A 21,211-nucleotide genomic window follows, 5' to 3' on the forward strand; every position below is an offset into this window, starting at 1 on the left:
AGAAGGCCGTTTTAGTAACACTCTTAATGTGTGACTCAAACGAGAGAGTTGGGTGGAAGATAATACCCAGATTCTTTACCGAGTCTCCTTGTTTAATTGTTTGGTTGTCAAATGTTAAGGTGGTATTATTAAATAGATGTTGGTGTCTAGCAGGACCGATAATCAGCATTTCCGTTTTCTTAACGTTGAGTTGCAAAAAGTTAGCGGACATCCATTGTTTAATTTCATTAAGACACGCCTCCAGCTGACTACAGTCCGGCGTGTTGGTCAGCTTTAGGGGCATGTAGAGTTGAGTGTCATCAGCATAACAGTGAAAGCTAACACCGTACTTGCGTATGATGTCACCCAGCGGCAGCATGTAAATACTAAAGAGTGCAGGGCCAAGAACCGAACCCTGGGGAACTCCGCACGTTACCTTGACATAGTCCGAGGTCACATTGTTATGGGAGACGCACTGCATCCTGTCAGTAAGATAAGAGTTAAACCAAGACAAGGCTAAGTCTGACATACCAATACGTGTTTTGATACGCTCTAATAAAATATTATGATCGACGGTATCGAAAGCGGCGCTAAGATCAAGAAGCAGCAACATAGATGACGCATCAGAATCCATCGTTAGCAATAGATCATTAGTCATTTTTGCGAGGGCTGTCTCCGTAGAGTGATTTGCCCTGAAACCGGATTGAAAAGGTTCACAGAGATTGTTAGTCACTAAGTGTTCATTTAGCTGCTGTGCAACAGTTTTTTCGAGAATTTTGGAAATAAACGGAAGGTGGGAGACCGGTCGGTAGTTTACCATGAGGTCAGGATCGAGGTTAGGTCTTTTGAGCAGAGGATGAATAACCGCTTTTTTGAATGCTAGGGGAACAGTGCCGGAGGAAAGTGATAAGTTTATAATATTTAACACTGATGGACCTAATAATACAAACAGTTCCTTGATAAGTTTCCCAGGAAGTGGGTCAAGTAAACATGTTGTTTGTTTTATCCCACTTACACGCTGTAATAATTCCTCTAATGTTATTTCATCAAAAATAGAGAGACTATTTTGGAGGGCAGTGTCCGTCGTATATACAGTCGTATTTGTGTTAATAGAGCCCAGTTGTAGCTGGGATGCGTTGTCTTTAATCTCCTTTCTAATGAGTTCTATTTTCTTATTAAAGAAATTCATAAAATCATCTGCCGAGTGGGTGGAGCTACTGGGAGGAGTCCCTTGTTGGGTTAGCGATGCTACTGTACTAAACAGAAATTTAGGATCGTTTTTGTTGAGGCGGATGAGATTTGAGTAGTATTTAGCTTTAGCTAAGGTAAGCATGCGTTTATAAGTTATTAAACTATCACTCCATGCTTGATGGAAAACCTCAAGTTTAGTCGCGCGCCATTTGCGTTCCAGTTTTCTACATGATAATAATATGTCATTTATACACACATACTGTACATCTAAATGTGTATATATCATTTATACACACATACTGTACATCTAAATGTGTATATATCATTTATACACACATACTGTACATCTAAATGTGTATATATCATTTATACACACATACACATTGGGCCCCCCAGACACATTTTGTCTCTCAATGTGGCCCCTGAGTCAAAATATTTGTTATAAATGGTCTAAAGGTGTGAATGGTTGTTTTTCTGTGTGTTCCCTGTGATTGACTGGTGACCAGTGCAGGGTTTACTCTGCCCTTTCACCCCCAAAAGAGGAACCCCAAGTACTCAACACATTTTGTTTGGATCATATTTTTTTTTATATTTAATGAAAAAACGCAGAAGTGATATTTTGACGCAAAAATAATGTTTAATTTCCGCATTTTTGCAGATATTTCACATGCCTGCAAATAGTTGATGCAACCGCAGTTCAGCAGGTTCACCACTAGGTAGAGCAAATACTCTAATTTGGCTTTTATTTAAAAATTCCAGAAGATGGCCAATACTTGACCTTCCGCAAGTGTAAACGTGTGATGTACTTGAATGTAAAACCCCTCAATGAAAACACTTATTACTGAGATCTGTGGGCCAGTTCAATTTACTCAAAAATGTTATGTAGGAGGTGGAAAGAGGAAGAGACGAAAACACTGCGAGGATTAGGATTTTTAGAGCAAATGTTAATTTTGATCTCATTTCAAAAACTAATTTTAATTGTGATGCTCGGGCTGGACAATTATTCAAATGTTGATATCGATTTCGGCTTCTCACTATCAAGAAAATATAATAATAAAAAAATAAATAAATAACGGGGTGCAAATTCCAGAGCTTGTAACGGTGGAACGGATGAGTGAAAAAAGCATGTCTACTAGAAGTTTGGGATCTCACCCAGGTTGCTACTTATTATTTGACACATGGCTAGTATGCCTAATCAATAATCACTAAACTCAACAAAAAAACAAGGCATATGATTTCTGCGTAGACATAACAGCAGACAGAATTGGCCAATAAAAGTAAATCCGCTGTTAAACGTATAAATCACAGAAATTGACAGAAATGTGAGTCAAATGCTGAAGGAACATTTGTTTGGGAAAATAATGTGTCCACTTATTCATTCCTCAAACACGCAACCACCTCGTCCTTAATGTGGAGGCGGTCACTTGAAAGTAAAGTAGCAAGAACATTCCATACACGTCCTCTGCTTGTGAACGACATCATCCACGTAAGATCAACTTACTAACACAACAGCAGTTGCAACTTGAGAGGCGCTCGCTCTCTTTTTCAATCAGCCTCAAGTCGCTTCCACACGTCAAGCTGCGAACAGCAGCACACTTCCCCCCTTTCACAATAATAGCGCGGTGCGCCACATCCGCTCTGACTTTGCAGACAAATGAAAAGTTTCAAAAAAGTACCTTATACAAGCATATTGAACTTAGAGCACTTATTGATACATATACACAATTATTATGCTTTGACCTAAAATACTGGTCAAAAATGTCCAAAAATAAATTGCACCAATAAATGTGAGATTTTGCATTTAATTACCAAACATTTTATCTTTGACACAAAAGTACACCTCTATGGTAGTAAAATAAGTTTAAAAGGTAAAAAAATGGAACCAAAAACAATTAAAATGGAAAAATTTAATTTATTTTTTATATTATTTAAATGTAGTATTACTATTATTTTACATATTGTGGTTTATTCATTAGTAAATGATATCAGTTTTTAAAAAAAACTATATTTAAAGTTGAGTTTTGGCGGTAGAATAAATAGTCATGTTTTCAAATGAATGAATAATCGTGTAATTCAGGGAAGCTCACACTTTTTCTGCAGGCGAGCTACTTTTTAATCGACCAAGTCGAGGGGATCTACCTCATTCATTCATATTCATTTATTTATGAAAGAGAGGTTAAAGGCCTACTGAAATGAATTTTTTTTATTTAAACGGGGATAGCAGATCTATTCTATGTGTCATACTTGATCATTTCGCGATATTGCCATATTTTTGCTGAAAGGATTTAGTATAGAACAACGACGATAAAGATTGCAACTTTTGGTATCTGATAAAAAAAAGGCTTGCCCCTACCGGAAGTAGCGTGACGTAGTCAGTTGAACATATACGCAAAGTTCCCTATTGTTTACAATGATGGCCGCATGAAGTGAGAGAGATTCGGACCGAGAAAGCGACAATTTCCCCATTAATTTGAGCGAGGATGAAAGATTTGTGGATGAGGAAAGTGCAAGTGAAGGACTAGTGGGGAGTTGAAGCTATTCAGATAGGGAAGATGCTGTGAGAGGCGGGGGTGACCTGATATTCAGCTGGGAATGACTACAACAGTAAATAAACACAAGACATATATATACTCTATTAGCCACAACACAACCAGGCTTATATTTAATATGCCACAAATTAATCCTGCATAAAAACACCTGCGTGTTTGTTATGCTAGCTCCTAGCTCCTCTGCTAGCTCCTAGCTCCATAGAACACGCCAATACAATTCAAACACCTGATCAACACACACCATCACTCAGCCCAAAAGACCGTTTCCTTAACCCAAGGTTCATAAAGCTTATATATTTTTAAAAAGTTACGTACGTGACGCGCACATACGGTCAAGTTATCGAATGTTTAGCAGCCAAGGCTGCATACTCACGGTACCTGATATTCAGCTGGGAATGACTACAACAGTAAATAAACACAAGACATATATATACTCTATTAGCCACAACACAACCAGGCTTATATTTAATATGCCACAAATTAATCCTGCATAATAACACCTGCGTGTTTGTTATGCTAGCTCCTAGCTCCTCTGCTAGCTCCTAGCTCCATAGAACACGCCAATACAATTCAAACACCTGATCAACACACACAATCACTCAGCCCAAAAGACCGTTCACCTAACCCAAGGTTCATAAAGCTTATATATTTTTAAAAAGTTACGTACGTGACGCGCACGTAGGTACGGTATGTGTTATGCTAGCTCCTCTGCTAGCTCCTAGCTCCATAGAACACGCCAATACAATTCAAACACATGATCAACACACACAATCACTCAGCCCAAAAGACCGTTCACCTAATCCAAGGTTCATAAAGCTTATATATTTTTAAAAAGTTACGTACGTGACGCGCACGTAGGTACGGTACGTGTTATGCTAGCTCCTCTGCTAGCTCCTAGCTCCATAGAACACGCCAATACAATTCAAACACATGATCAACACACACAATCACTCAGCCCAAAAGACCGTTCACCTAACCCAAGGTTCATAAAGCTTATATATTTAAAAAAAGTTACGTACATACGCAAAAAAAAGCCAAAGCTGCATACTCACAGTAGCACGTCTGCGTCTTTGTCATCCAAATCAAAGTAATCCTGGTAAGAGTCTGTGTTGTCCCAGTTCTCTACAGGCGTCTGTGTATCCAAATCAAAAGTCCTCCTGGTTAGAGTCTCTGTTATCCGAGTTCTTCCATCTTGACTGCATCTTTCGGGAATGTAAACAAAGAAGCGCCGGCTGTGTACTGTTGTGGCTGACTACGTTCGAAAAATACGTCCATTTCGCACCGACAACTTTCTTCTTTGCTTGCTTGGCTTCCTTCTCCATAATGCAATGAACATGATTGAAACAGATTCACGAACACAGATGTCCAGAATACTGTGGAATTATGAAATGAAAACAGAGCTTTTTCGTATCGACTTCAATGTGGAAGGCATACCCGTGTTCGCCGGGCTACGTCACGCGCATACGTCATCCTCAGAGGCGTTTCGAACCGGAAGTTTAGCGGCAAATTTAAAATGTCACTTTATAAGTTAACCCGGCCGTATTGGCATGTGTTATAATGTTAAGATTTCATCATTGATATATAAACTATCAGACTGCGTGGTCGGTAGTAGTGGCTTTCAGTAGGCCTTTAAGAAGTGAAAGGTGTTTAATGATAATACAAGCATGTTTCTTTCATGAAGACAAGAATATAAGTTGATGACTTGCATTGATTGGAATCAGACAGTAGTGATGATAACCTCCACATTTTACAATGGAGGAGAAAAGATTTAGGGCTATATAAATAAACATTGATTGATTGATTGATTGAAAAAAAGTCCTCCTTTCTGTTCAATACCACATGAAAGTTTGTCCAGCTTCCATACTCCTTTTTATACCCTTTACAAGAAATACATTGGCGGCAAACTCCGTAGCTTGCTAGCTTGTGCGCTCTAGCTTTCGGAGACTCTTATTTTGTTAGCGCAGGCAGGATGGAGCAGGGCTTTTTTGGGAAGACAGGAACTGTGCGGTCAGTCTTTAGAGTTTTGCAAGAGTCTGTTGAATTAAAAAGTGTTTCTGGCCTTCCTGTCGGTCATTTTTTCTTAATAATGATGTGGCAGCAGCCAGCGTCATCTCACAAGACCCTCGGGTGCTGTGAATGTCAATCAAGTGACCAAAGACTTGGTGAAGATTGATGATCGCTCATTTTCAGGTCTTTTTTTTTTTATGCCTGGCTGGCGATGGACTGACACACCCTCCACCATCTACCGCTAGCTCGCCATCCACATAATGGGCACCCCTGGTGTAATTCATCGTGATTACTATATCTATCAAAATAATGCTGATTACCCTATTTTTCGGAGTATATGTGGCTCCGGAGTATAAGTTGCACCGGCCGAAAATGCATAATAAAGAGGGAAAAAAACATATATAAGTCGCACTGGAGTATAAGTCGCATTTTTTGGGGAAATGTATTTGATAAAAGCCAACAGCAAGAATAGACATTTGAAAGGCAATTTCAAATGTCTAAAGAATAGTGAACAACAGGCTGAATAAGTGTACGTTATATGAGGCATAAATAACCAACTGCTATGTTAACGTAACATATTATGGTAAGAGTCATTCAAATAACTATAACATATAGAACAGGGGTCACCAACGCGGGCACCAGGTAGCCCGTAAGGACCAGATGAGTAGCCCGCTGGCCTGTTCTAAAAATAGCTCAAATAGCAGCACTTACCAGTGAGCTGCCTCTATTTTTTAAATTGTATTTATTTACTAGCAAGCTGGTCTCGCTTTGCTCGACATTTTTAATTCTAAGAGAGACAAAACTCAAATAGAATTTGAAAATCCAAAAAAATATTTTAAAGACTTGGTCTTCACTTGTTTAAATAAATTCGTAATTTTTTTTTACTTTGCTTCTTGTAACTTTCAGAAAGACAATTTTAGAGAAAAAATACAACCTTAAAAATGATTTTAGGATTTTTAAACACATATACCTTTTTACCTTTTAAATTCCTTCCTCTTCTTTCCTGACAATTTAAATCAATGTTCAACTAAATATATTTTTTTTATTGTAAAGAATAATAAATACATTTTAATTTAATTCTTCATTTTAGCTTCTGTTTTTTCGACGAAGAATATTTGTGAAATATTTCTTCAAACTAATTATGATTAAAATTCAAAAAAATGATTTTGGCAAATCTAGAAAATCTGTAGAATCAAATTTAAATCTTATTTCAAAGTCTTTTGAATTTCTTTTAAAATTTTTGTTCTGGAAAATCTAGAAGAAATAATGATTTGTCTTTGTTAGAAATATAGCTTGGTCCAATTTGTTATATATTCTAACAAAGTGCAGATTGGATTTTGACCTATTTAAAACATGTCATCAAAATTCTAAAATTAATCTTAATCAGGAAAAATTACTAATGATGTTCCATAAATTATTTTTTTTAATTTTTTCAAAAATATTCAAATTAGCTAGTTTTTCTCTTCTTTTTTTCGGTTGAATTTTGAATTTTAAAGAGTCGAAATTGAAGATAAACTATGTTTCAAAATTTAATTGTAATTTTTTTTCGCGTTTTCTCCTCTTTTAAACCGTTCAATTAAGTGTAAATATCATTAATTACTAATAATAACATAGAGTTAAAGGTAAATTGAGCAAATTGGCAATTTCTGGCAATTTATTTAAGTGTGTATCAAACTGGTAGCCCTTCACATTAATCACTACCCAAGAAGTAGCTCTTGGTTTCAAAAAGGTTGGTGACTCCTGATATAGAACATGCTATTTGTTTACCAAACAATCTGTCACTCCTAATCGCTAAATCCCATGAAATCTTATACGTCTAGTCTCTTACGTCAATGAGATCAATAATATTATTTGATATTTTACGCTAACGTGTTCATAATTTCACATATAAGTCGCTCCTGAGTATAAGTCGCACCCCCGGCCAAACTATGAAAAAAACTGCGACTTATAGTCCGAAAAATAGGGTATTATTTCTGGCCATAATCGTCCAGCCCACGCTCATTTGCCGGCAAGGAGAAGCCATCATAACAGAAGAGTCCGACTCACCCGTGCTGACAACTTCCAACTAAGTGCTGACTGGAAGCGTCATGCATGTTTCATGCCGATGTGAAAACAGAAAGACGGTGGTAAAAAGATGGGCTGAAAGACATATGAGCATAGCGTACCTGTGTGTGCACTGAGGACGTCGCCGTCACCTCCACGTTGAACACACCTTTGTGATTATCCACCCACTTCATGCCCGGGAGCTGGACCTGCCCGAGTCATCTCAGTCAACTGCCGTTCATATTCATTCATTGAAATTCCTTCACTCACATCGGGGGTCAGCACAGAGTAGCTGGGCGGGAGCTTTTCCACAGACACGGGCAAACTGAAGGCACCGGTGCGCAGTCGGCCATGCTGCATGAGAGGGATCCACTGCCAGGAAAGAGAGAGAGCACACTACTTTACTTTGGAAGGCCATGGCTACAGTGGCTGACTCGCGTCCACAGAAGCGGTTGTCGACATAACCGATACTAGCAATTGACAGTTTTCCTCCATCTGTGCATGTTTTTATTTTATTCTACTTTTCCTTGGCAGGAACTATCCCATTTCACCAAAACCTACCCGGGTGGATTTACTTATTTGGGAACTTGTTTTAGTTCCTGCCAGCCTGGTGGGACTTTTGAAAGGTTCCTGGAATCTTATCGGGGGCAGGCTGTGGTGTTGAACACACTTGGAGGCGTTCCTAAAACTTATTTTTCCAACACAACAGCCACCATAACAGAATGCTAGATGACTTGTTTATTTCTTGTGTATTTCTATTACAAAACCCAAACTAACTTACACATCTGTGAAGGCACCATTAATACTGAAAGGCACATACAACATATGTTGCCATCCAAGCAACGTTACCATGGACGCCCCTGCTTATTTCAGCAAGACAATGCCAAGCCAGGTGTTACAACAGCGTGGCTTCACAGTAAAAGAGTGTGGGTACTAGACTGGCCTGCCTGTAGTCCAGACATTGAAAATGTGTGAAGGCTAAAATATGAGAAGGGAGACTGTTGAACAACTTAAGCTGTACATCAAGCAAGAATGGGAAAGAATTCCACTTCAAAAATGTGTCTCAGTTCCCAAACCTTTACTGAGTGTTGTTAAAAGGAGAGGCCATGTAACACTGGTAAAAATGCCTTTTTTGCAATGTGTTGCTGCCCTGCCCCACTAATTCAGTCTTATAGTGACTTGTATTTTTCATGCACTTATTTTTGCTGTATTTATCTGGCACAAGTGGAAAGCCGGTCCCTGAAAATAATGGCTACTTTAAAAGCGGTCCATGGTGCAAAAAAGGTCGGGGACCCCTGTTTTAAACGGTGAATGGTAAACTGACTATACCTGTCTAGCGCTTTTCTACCTTCAAGCTATTCAAAGCACTTTGACACTAATTCCACATTCTGGCCCAAGGACACAGCCGACATGACTAGGATGGCGGAAGCTGGGATCGAACCTGGAACCCTCAAGTTGCTGGCACAACCGAGTCATGCCGTCCCCAGTCTTAGTATTTGATGTCTTTAATGGCTAAGCTTTCGTTGTTTTCAATAATGGTTTGTACTGTATCACTTTAAGATTTATTTCAATGAAAAGTGCCTAAGAAATCAATTATTATTCATTATTTCTGGCAGGCGGTGTCACAACCTACTCTGTTCAGCGGTACTTGAACGCATCGTCTCTTTTTTTTTGGAGTACAGAACGATCACTCTGTTCTAAGAGCACAACAATTGAATAGCTGAGTTTAGGGCTTATTCATCATTTTGACCTCGGGGCCAAACTTTTTCACTGCAGAAGGGCAAATATGAACTGAATTAGTAATCTTACTCTTGATTGTAATCATATTTAATAATTACATCTAACTTACTTACAGTTTAACACGGTCAAATGATATGAAACCACGTGTTAATCCCAAAGATTATCATCAAGGCTTAGGTCAGGCTGGTTACAAAAATAAATACTAATAAAGTGTACGGCAAAAGAAGGGACTCATACAAACTGATGAAAAATACATTGATAAACAATTATGCAGCGCTAAAATAAACCAAAGTGTAACAAAATTAATAATAATCACCATTAATAATAATTTCCTAAATAAACCATAAAATGTATGTGCAAATGAAGGTACAACTTCACCACTTTAGTCATAATGTTTGCACTTAAGAAGATTCACTATGCTTTAGCTCCAGACTTCTTCTGTTTGTTTGTTATTGACATTACATAAGGACCATAGCTAATCTTTTTGGCGGCCCTCGGTTAAAAAAGCACTAGTTTAGTTGCTCGGATATCAATGTGTTTATATAAGTTTAGATTGGGGTATGTCTTTTCTTAAAGGGGAAAGATGTTAATGTCTCTTGTTTTCATGTGAGCATTTAAGCTGGCTGGCGACAGTCAGTCCGTGAGTTTGTTAAAGTGCAGTTATTAATCACGCTTTTTCTGTCATTTTAATTTTAAAGCGTAACATTAAACTACTCACGAGCTACTGGTTGTAGACCCCTGCTCTAGGGACTATGGGGGAAAAATATTATTTTGGCTAACTGGCATTTTGACAGAAATGTTAATGAGTATGCATTGTCCCTGTTACAAAAACAAGTTATGTTGTCGTACGCTGCTTAACAACGTTATTAGTACACACAAGTCAACATTAACTGACACATTTTCTAAGAAATGACCCTTTTAGCTCTTAAATGTTATGTATGTTGATATAAGCGGGTAGTTTTTAGTAATAAAAAAAGACTGGTTGTAAGGGGGCTCCAATGTATCAAACAGAGTGGGTTTGAAGTTTCTCACAGTGTAGCCCACGGGGGTCTCCAGAGGGGTGTTCTGTTTGGTTTGGCAGCTGATGTGGTAGAAGGTAAAGAGAAGGTGGTGGTTGTCTGTGAGGTTGGCAGGAATTTTCAGCTTCATCTCCTCATAGAACTCAGGCGACCTGAGGGATGGTGGACGCGAGAGTTAAACACTCAGATCAAGCAAAGGAACCCTGAAATGAATTCAGCCTGGAGGGGCTTCACAAACAGGAAGGAAGTGTAGTGGTCGTACTTGTTGTGGTAGACGATGGGGGTGAACGCCTCTCTCATGAACTCGGCACAACTGGACTTCCCAAAGAAGACCTGGTCAAATCATTTTTGAAAGAGTACCAATCAATACTGACTTGAAGTGACCCCATAAGAGCATAGTTACTGTGGGTGTAGTTCTCCCTCGCTATAAAGGACATACCATACTGTATGTAGCAAGCGTGTGAAACCAGAGCAGCCTGACAGAGCTCACTCAACTTGCTTTTGCTCAGATCTTCCACCAAGACATAAGTATATAATATTTCACCGCCTTTGGCTGTTCTTAGCAACAGGAATGACTTTCTCCCTGAGAGCAATGCTGTCATCTGTGACTCACCGGCAAAGCTTGGCTGGGGTCCTCCCCTGCCATGAACTCAACTTTCACGGCAATGTTCCTCACCGAGCCCTGGCGGCTGCTGAAGTTCAGGCTTTGAGGATAAACGTAGAGCAGGTTCCTGGCAGGCAAAAGAGAAAAAGAGAAACAAAATGGTAGAATTCATCAAATTGCTGTAAAATACTGCATTAAAGGGGTCATGTGATGCAAAACTCCATGTTCTTGACTGTTGCCACCTGATGTTGTCTATTTGGTTGGACTTTTTCATCTTTTACTTAGGGCTTGTGTTTCTATGTATGAGTGCACATGTGTACATTCAGTGTTGATAATGAAATTGTGATATTTAAGACTTATTGCCACAAAAGATTTTCTGTGCTACAAAATTTTTTTCTGTGCTACTAATTTTCATTTAGTAGCACCGGTGCTACTAGTGGAAAAGCTAAGCCTACAGCCCTGGTGTGTAGTTGTAACTTAGATCTGTCAGTAGACTCCATATGGAAGCGCTAAAAACTTCAACATGGCTAATGGAGAAAATACGCAGTGGAAGTGGAGGCTCGTATATATGACTGGCCACAAAATGGTCCATTCTGAAGAGAAACACGGCTGGAAGATGATGTGTAAAACATCATCTATGCAGAATTTTGAGCAAAGAACCACCATTCCATGTTATGTAGGTCCCATGGAAATGTTTTAAATGTAGAAAAAACATCATCAATGACACCTTTAAAAGTTCTAACTGTAACATGCAGTAGTGTATTCACATAGTGGACGTGTGACCTGGAATAGTGTCTGCATGGTGAGAGTGACCCTGACCCTGAGCCACTCAAACATTAGAGGTGACTTTAGTTCATATTTTGGAACAGCTGATTTTGATGCACCTATCAAAGGGGAACTGCACTTTTTGGGGGAATTTTCTAATTCCAAACAACACGTTTTTCCATTTTTTGTAAATAAAAGACGAAAAATGTCTAGTACAAGACGGACAACAATGTAGCCAATGTGATTTATATATTGTACCTTTAAAGGCCTCTAAAAACATTAAAAAAAAAACCTCCTTATATTCAGGCTCAAAAAGATAAAGTTCTGGATAGGGTTGTACAGTATACTGGTACTAGTAAAGTACCACCATATTAATGAATCATATTCGGTACTATACCACCTCTAAAAAGTACCGGTTCCCCCCCTCTCTCCCTTTTTTTTAACGGGCATGACGGCGCGTCGTCGTCATGTCTTGACATTGCTGGTTTTACAAGCAGAGGAGCATGTTCGGCAGCGCACACACACAGAGTACATACAAGCAGACACAATGTGTAGACAGCAGACACAGTGTGTAGACAGAAAAGGGAGAATGGACGCATTTTGGTGTAAAAAGTCAAGATAAAGGTGAAGTTATAACACTGAAACACCCTCAGGAAGAGCTGCTTTAACACATTCAGCTAACATCCATCCACAGTGTTTTAGCTACTTCTAAATCACTAATCCTGGTCTCCATGGCGACAAATAAAGTACGTTTCTTACAAGTATCATTATCACTGCAGGACCAGGAATAGCTTAACAGCTCACTGGCGTCACAATGTAAACAAACGCCATGGGTGGATCTACACCTGACATCCACTGTAATGATACCAACAAGAGCGTATCTAGTCGATACTACTATGATTACCTCGATATTTTTTATCTTCACAAAATCTTTTTTCCTTTTTTTTTTTTAAATGTAAATTATGTTTATAAAGTCATTCAATATGTCCCTGGACACATGAGGACTTTGAATATGACCAATGTATGATCCTGTAACTACTTGGTATCACATCCATACCTAAATGTGTGGTATCATCCAAAACTAATGTCAAGTATCAAAGAAGAGAAGAATAAGTGATTATTACATTTGAACAGAAGTGTAGATAGAACATGTTAAAAGAGAAAATAATGTTAAAAGAGAAAATAAGCAGATATTAACAGTAAATGAACAAGTAGATTAATAATCCATTTTTACAGTTTGTCCCTAATAATGTGTACAAAATAATAGGTGTATAAATGACACAATGTTACTGCATACGTCAAATTAGGAGCCTTTGTTTGTTTACTTACTAATTAAAGAAAATGTGTCTAGTATTTTCACTATTTTATTTAAGGCCTAAATTGCAATAAGAAACATGTGTTTAAAGTATCGTAAGATTTTTTGTTTAAATAAAGCCAATGCAATTTTTTTGTGGGTCCCCTTTATTTAGAAAAGTATTAAAAAGTATCGAAATACATTTTGGTACCGGTACCAAAATATTGGTATCGGGACAACCCTAGTTGTGGATCATCATGTGTCCCAAAGTAGTCGTTGTTGGCTGTCATGGAGTCTGTCATGATTAATAGTTGTTGTTGTTGGAGAAAATGGCGAACATTGCGATGCGCTCTGTGCGCTTTATAGGCGCAACACATTGAATCTCCATTACCTGCGTTGTTAGCCGCCCCTTGCTAGGGGTTTTATTACGATTTAGGGTGTGCTTGTTTCACATTGTGATTGTGAATGATAGTGCAGTTGCCATGAATCACCCTGCAACAACATCTTCAAAACAGTTGTTAGAATCACCCTGCAACAACATCTTCAAAACAGTTGCCATGAATCACCCTGCAACAACATCTTCAAAACAATTGCCATGAATCACCCTGCAACAACATCTTCAAAACAGTTGCCATGAATCACCCTGCAACAACATCTTCAAAACAGTTGTTAGAATCACCCTGCAACAACATCTTCAAAACAGTTGCCATGAATCACCCTGCAACAACATCTTCAAAACAGTTGCCATGAATCACCCTGCAACAACATCTTCAAAACAGTTGCCATGAATCACCCTGCAACAACATCTTCAAAACAGTTGCCATGAATCACCCTGCAACAACATCTTCAAAACAGTTGTTAGAATCACCCTGCAACAACATCTTCAAAACAGTTGCCATGAATCACCCTGCAACAACATCTTCAAAACAATTGCCATGAATCACCCTGCAACAACATCTTCAAAACAGTTGCCATGAATCACCCTGCAACAACATCTTCAAAACAGTTGCCATGAATCACCCTGCAACAACATCTTCAAAACAGTTGTTAGAATCACCCTGCAACAACATCTTCAAAACAGTTGTTAGAATCACCCTGCAACAACATCTTCAAAACAATTGCCATGAATCACCCTGCAACAACATCTTCAAAACAGTTGCCATGAATCACCCTGCAACAACATCTTCAAAACAATTGCCATGAATCACCCTGCAACAACATCTTCAAAACAGTTGTTAGAATCACCCTGCAACAACATCTTCAAAACAATTGCCATGAATCACCCTGCAACAACATCTTCAAAACAGTTGCCATGAATCACCCTGCAACAACATCTTCAAAACAGTTGTTAGAATCACCCTGCAACAACATCTTCAAAACAGTTGTTAGAATCACCCTGCAACAACATCTTCAAAACAATTGCCATGAATCACCCTGCAACAACATCTTCAAAACAGTTGCCATGAATCACCCTGCAACAACATCTTCAAAACAATTGCCATGAATCACCCTGCAACAACATCTTCAAAACAGTTGTTAGAATCACCCTGCAACAACATCTTCAAAACAATTGCCATGAATCACCCTGCAACAACATCTTCAAAACAGTTGCCATGAATCACCCTGCAACAACATCTTCAAAACAGTTGCCATGAATCACCCTGCAACAACATCTTCAAAACAATTGCCATGAATCACCCTGCAACAACATCTTCAAAACAGTTGTTAGAATCACCCTGCAACAACATCTTCAAAACAATTGCCATGAATCACCCTGCAACAACATCTTCAAAACAGTTGCCATGAATCACCCTGCAACAACATCTTCAAAACAATTGCCATGAATCACCCTGCAACAACATCTTCAAAACAATTGCCATGAATCACCCTGCAACAACATCTTCAAAACAATTGCCATGAATCACCCTGCAACAACATCTTCAAAACAATTGCCATGAATCACCCTGCAACAACATCTTCAAAACAGTTGCCATGAATCACCCTGCAACAACATCTTCAAAACAATTGCCATGAATCACCCTGCAACAACATCTTCAAAACAGTTGTTAGAATCACCCTGCAACAACATCTTCAAAACAATTGCCATGAATCACCCTGCAACAACATCTTCAAAACAGTTGCCATGAATCACCCTGCAACAACATCTTCAAAACAGTTGTTAGAATCACCCTGCAACAACATCTTCAAAACAATTGCCATGAATCACCCTGCAACAACATCTTCAAAACAGTTGCCATGAATCACCCTGCAACAACATCTTCAAAACAGTTGTTAGAATCACCCTGCAACAACATCTTCAAAACAATTGCCATGAATCACCCTGCAACAACATCTTCAAAACAGTTGCCATGAATCACCCTGCAACAACATCTTCAAAACAATTGCCATGAATCACCCTGCAACAACATCTTCAAAACAATTGCCATGAATCACCCTGCAACAACATCTTCAAAACAGTTGTTAGAATCACCCTGCAACAACATCTTCAAAACAAACAAATGGGATTCCGAATACAAAATGTTGAATCAGAGTTAAAAATAAAATGTGTGGGTTTGTGACCTGCATGCTAACTGTTGTATGTGAGGGTTTACATTTGAGAGAAGGTCATCAAGACTAAGGTCAAGACCTGGGATCGAACCAGAGCTGAGCTAATGTTTCACCACAGGTTTTTTTTATGAATATAAAGGCTCATGTTTCCTCATCCAGTTTGATCAGCAGAGCAAAGCAATCAGGATGATGAGGGGCCTGTGCTTGCTTTGTGTGGTCATGGGGCTCACACGCGTCCACGCCGCCCCCCTCAAGACGACGGAGGACGTCAACGTGCTCATGTTCGGCGTGATTCAGTTCGGCGAGTCCCTCAACTACGTCTCCGAAACCACCGAGGCCAAGATAGCTAGGATCGCCAAAACTCTGAATGGCCATGAGGGTGCGCTGAGGCGGCTCGGGGAGCAGACGGAGCAGGCGGCCGAGGTGGAGAAGCAGATCAAGGAAGTGATAGCGCTGCTGCAGGTAAGGAATAGGAGCAAGAATGTAAACACCGGATGTTTATGCTGTGAAAGATGTTCCATAAGGACAAACTGGGAAGACATAACATTCTTGTGTCGTCTTCTTGTGTATTTTTTCATGTGACGAGAAGTCAGCTGGACAGTTCTTTAGGTACCCCTGCACAGTTCTATACGCATAGAGCATGAAGGGCAAAAACAAAAGGCTAGTAATTAACACATTATTAATATACCAAAGACTATAAAAAATGGGAGCCATTACCTCCCTGCTTGGCACTCAGCATCAAGGCTTGGAATTGGGGGTTAAATCACCAAAAAATATTCTTGAGCGCTGCTGCTCACTGCTCCCCTCACCTCCCAGGGGGTGATCAAGGGTGATGGGTCAAATGCAGAGAATAATAGGGTTAGGGTTAGGATGGGGGCATTTGGCTTCAAAACTAGTTTTTGACTGTCTGTGGCAGGGAAAAGCCTCTTTGTAAAGGCAGCATTTGAGATACAGCTTTTAATTGATTGATTGAGATTTGTATTAGTAGATTGCACAGTACAGTACATATTCCGTACAATTGACCACTAAATGGTAACACCCCAATAAGTTTTTCAACTTGTTTAAGTCGGGGTCCACGTTAATCAATTCATGGTAGCTGTTGTGTCTAAAGTTGGATGCAAGATTACAGGGCAGCCTGGGCATGAATAATAATAATAATAATAATAATAATATGTCCATAGGACCAGATTAGCAAGCAAAAAGCTGAAACCAAGATGACAGAAGGTCAGCTGGCCCACATTCAGCAGGAAGAGATGGCGCTTTGGACCAAAGTGAGAAGACTGGAAACGTATCTGAAGAGCACGTCACCCACCAGCATCAAAGATCTGCAGGTGAGCCGCACCCTCCCCCAAGCTGCTGTCATACCCGCCGGACAACTTTTTGTTGAGAGGGCTAGGTCTCATATGAGGCTTTCTCCATTTGTGGTTTCAGGAGAGAACTGCCTTGAATGCCAGTATCTTGAAAGGTCTGCAGCATTTGATGCACTTTCAAAAACAGAACATGGAGAACCACAACCAACAGATCTTAACATTGCAGAAGATGGTGAGTTGCACATGAACACTGTTGGTCCTCATCGGCTTTCAATTGTGGTCTCTCTTCTCACAGAGTGAAGCTTTATGAAGTGACCAACACAGCACTGGACCCTCCAAGCACTCCCTTTCACCTGTGCAATGTTGTACATAGCACATTGTTTTTTATTTGCAACTAACACTACATCACTTTCTCCTGAAACACTGCTGTGTGTATTTCATTTGTAGTGCCCCTCTGAAGCATTCTTTTTGAACATTTAATCATCAAATCTTATTTTATTATAACACAACATATCTTGTTATTTAGGCATGTTTTGTATTTACAGTACATATTGTACAGCATTGTAATTAAAGGCGTGAATAAGCTTTCCTTCACACACAGACAACAACTAAATAAAGAAAGAAAGCCTGCAAAAGATGGCATTTGTCTAACTTTTCTGTCTGGATATATGGCACCAATAATGAGGGGGCCAAGTGGGCGCGACAATTGTCCGTGTCAGGAAGCATTGTCATTTGATCATTTTCACCTGTGTAACATAATGACAGACACAATCTGCTTGCAGGAAAACATGAAACTTTCTTCTGACTACAATTGAACATTCACCGACAGAAAATGCTAACTTTTGACCACAAACTTAGTTGCTACTTGGTGACATTGGTCTCACTGCCAGTTGGAATCTGTCTCTCGTCATGTTCATCTGAATGAGAAGGCATTCATTGCAATGTAACAATTAATAGCGATAAGATGATAAGAGGTGTTAGTTAGAGCATGCTGTGTGTTCAGCATACTGTATGTCCGCCTCTTGATTAACTAGCAGCCTTATAATTATTATAAGTAGCGCTGTTGCAAACTTTTCTTGTCAAATGTAGTCAACTTTAAGTGTTTGTAGCACCTGGGCACCGCCATTTGGCCGTCTGACGTCACTACGCACGTTGCCTAAGGATGTCATCCCCACCCGGAAGAATTGGTAAGGAAACCATTTGAAAAAAATGGCCAGGGATTCCAAGGAATTGTTACACTGGGAACCGGTTTTGAACAAGAACCAGTTTTCAAACTTCCCCTGTCAACATGGCCACCAAACACAACTAGTCATGTGACTCCCCTGTCAACATGGCCACCAAACACAACTAGTCATGTGACTCCCCTCCCCTGCCAACATGGCCACCAAACACAACTAGTCATGTGACTCCCCTGTCAACATGACCATCAATAACTAGTCATGTGACTCCCCTGTCAACATGACCATCAATAACAACTATTCATGTGACTCCCCTGTCAACATGACCATCAATAACAACTAGTCATGTGACTCCCCTGTCAACATGACCACCAAACACAACTAGTTATGTGACTCCCCTGTCAACATGACCACCAATAACAACTAGTCATGTGACTCCCCTGTCAACATGACCACCAAACACAACTAGTTATGTGACTCCCCTGTCAACATGACCACCAAACACAACTAGTTATGTGACTCCCCTGTCAACATGACCATCAATAACAACTAGTCATGTGACTCCCCTGTCAACATGACCATCAATAACAACTAGTCATGTGACTCCCCTGTCAACATGACCATCAATAACAACTAGTCATGTGACTCCCCTGTCAACATGACCATCAATAACAACTAGTCATGTGACTCCCCGGTCAACATGACCATCAATAACAACTAGTCATGGGACTCCCCTGTCAACATGACCATCAATAACAACTAGTCATGGGACTCCCCTGTCAACATGACCATCAATAACAACTAGTCATGTGACTCCCCTGTCAACATGACCATCAATAACAACTAGTCATGTGACTCCCCTGTCAACATGGCCACCAAACACAACTAGTCATGTGACTCCCCGGTCAACATGACCATCAATAACAACCAGTCATGTGACTCCCCGGTCAACATGACCATCAATAACAACTAGTCATGTGACTCCCCTGTCAACATGACCATCAATAACAACTAGTCATGTGACTCCCCTGTCAACATGGCCACCAAACACAACTAGTCATGTGACTCCCCGGTCAACATGACCATCAATAACAACTAGTCATGTGACTCCCCGGTCAACATGACCATCAATAACAACTAGTCATGTGACTCCCCTGTCAACATGACCATCAATAACAACTAGTCATGCGACTCCCCTGCCAACATGGCCACCAAACACAACTAGTCATGGGACTCTCCTGTCAACATGACCATCAATAACAACTAGGCAAGGCAAGGCAAGGCAACTTTATTTGTATAGCGCTTTTCATACACAAGGCAGACTCAAAGTGCTTCACAGACAACAAAGTGAAATGAAAGAAAATAAAAGCAAAATTAAAATGCAGACAATAAAAATAAAAATAAACTAGTCATGTGACTCCCCTGTCAACATGACCATCAATAACAACTAGTCATGTGACTCCCCTGTCAACATGGCCACCAAACACAACTAGTCATGTGACTCCCCGGTCAACATGACCATCAATAACAACTAGTCATGTGACTCCCCGGTCAACATGACCATCAATAACAACTAGTCATGTGACTCCCCTGTCAACATGACCATCAATAACAACTAGTCATGTGACTCCCCTGTCAACATGACCATCAATAACAACTAGTCATGTGACTCCCCTGTCAACATGGCCACCAAACACAACTAGTCATGTGACTCCCCGGTCAACATGACCATCAATAACAACTAGTCATGTGACTCCCCTGTCAACATGACCATCAATAACAACTAGTCATGTGACTCCCCTGCCAACATGGCCACCAAACACAACTAGTCATGGGACTCTCCTGTCAACATGACCATCAATAACAACTAGTCATGTGACTCCCCTGTCAACATGGCCATCAATAACAACTAGTCATGTGACTCCCCTGTCAACATGGCCACCAAACACAACTAGTCATGTGACTCCCCGGTCAACATGACCATCAATAACAACTAGTCATGTGACTCCCCGGTCAACATGACCATCAATAACAACTAGTCATGTGACTCCCCTGCCAACATGGCCACCAAACACAACTAGTCATGTGACTCCCCTGCCAACATGGCCACCAAACACAACTAGTCATGGGACTCTCCTGTCAACATGACCATCAATAACAACTAGTCATGTGACTCCCCTGTCAACATGACCATCAATAACAACTAGTCATGTGACTCCCCTGTCAACATGGCCACCAAACACAACTAGTCATGTGACTCCCCGGTCAACATGACCATCAATAACAACTAGTCATGTGACTCCCCGGTCAACATGACCATCAATAACAACTAGTCATGTGACTCCCCTGTCAACATGACCATCAATAACAACTAGTCATGTGACTCCCCTGCCAACATGGCCACCAAACACAACTAGTCATGGGACTCTCCTGTCAACATGACCATCAATAACAACTAGTCATGTGACTCCCCGGTCAACATGACCATCAATAACAACTAGTCATGTGACTCCCCTGTCAACATGACCATCAATAACAACTAGTCATGTGACTCCCCTGCCAACATGGCCACCAAACACAACTAGTCATGGGACTCTCCTGTCAACATGACCATCAATAACAACTAGTCATGTGACTCCCCTGTCAACATGGCCACCAAACACAACTAGTCATGTGACTCCCCGGTCAACATGACCATCAATAACAACTAGTCATGTGACTCCCCTGCCAACATGGCCACCAAACACAACTAGTCATGGGACTCTCCTGTCAACATGACCATCAATAACAACTAGTCATGTGACTCCCCGGTCAACATGACCATCAATAACAACTAGTCATGTGACTCCCCTGTCAACATGACCATCAATAACAACTAGTCATGTGACTCCCCTGCCAACATGGCCACCAAACACAACTAGTCATGGGACTCTCCTGTCAACATGGCCACCAAAGCCAACAAGT

The 21,211-nt window shown here is 40.2% G+C and overlaps 1 protein-coding gene across 3 annotated transcripts in view; it reads right to left on the reverse strand.

Moving 5' to 3' along the window:
* LOC133651737 (dedicator of cytokinesis protein 7-like) overlaps positions 1 to 21,211 on the reverse strand; it is a 120,551-nt gene that overhangs the window by 34,110 nt on the left and 65,230 nt on the right. For all 3 annotated transcript variants that reach the window (XM_062049813.1, XM_062049811.1, XM_062049812.1), the window contains 5 exons: positions 11,142 to 11,259; positions 10,791 to 10,861; positions 10,542 to 10,680; positions 8,040 to 8,141; positions 7,892 to 7,978 (listed from right to left, as the gene is read on the reverse strand). In XM_062049813.1, the coding sequence (XP_061905797.1) occupies positions 7,892 to 7,978; positions 8,040 to 8,141; positions 10,542 to 10,680; positions 10,791 to 10,861; positions 11,142 to 11,259 (517 nt within the window). The remainder of the gene's footprint in view (positions 1 to 7,891; positions 7,979 to 8,039; positions 8,142 to 10,541; positions 10,681 to 10,790; positions 10,862 to 11,141; positions 11,260 to 21,211) is intronic.

Source organism: Entelurus aequoreus, linkage group LG06 (assembly GCF_033978785.1).
Source record: "Entelurus aequoreus isolate RoL-2023_Sb linkage group LG06, RoL_Eaeq_v1.1, whole genome shotgun sequence".
Classification (NCBI taxonomy): Eukaryota; Metazoa; Chordata; class Actinopteri; order Syngnathiformes; family Syngnathidae; genus Entelurus; species Entelurus aequoreus.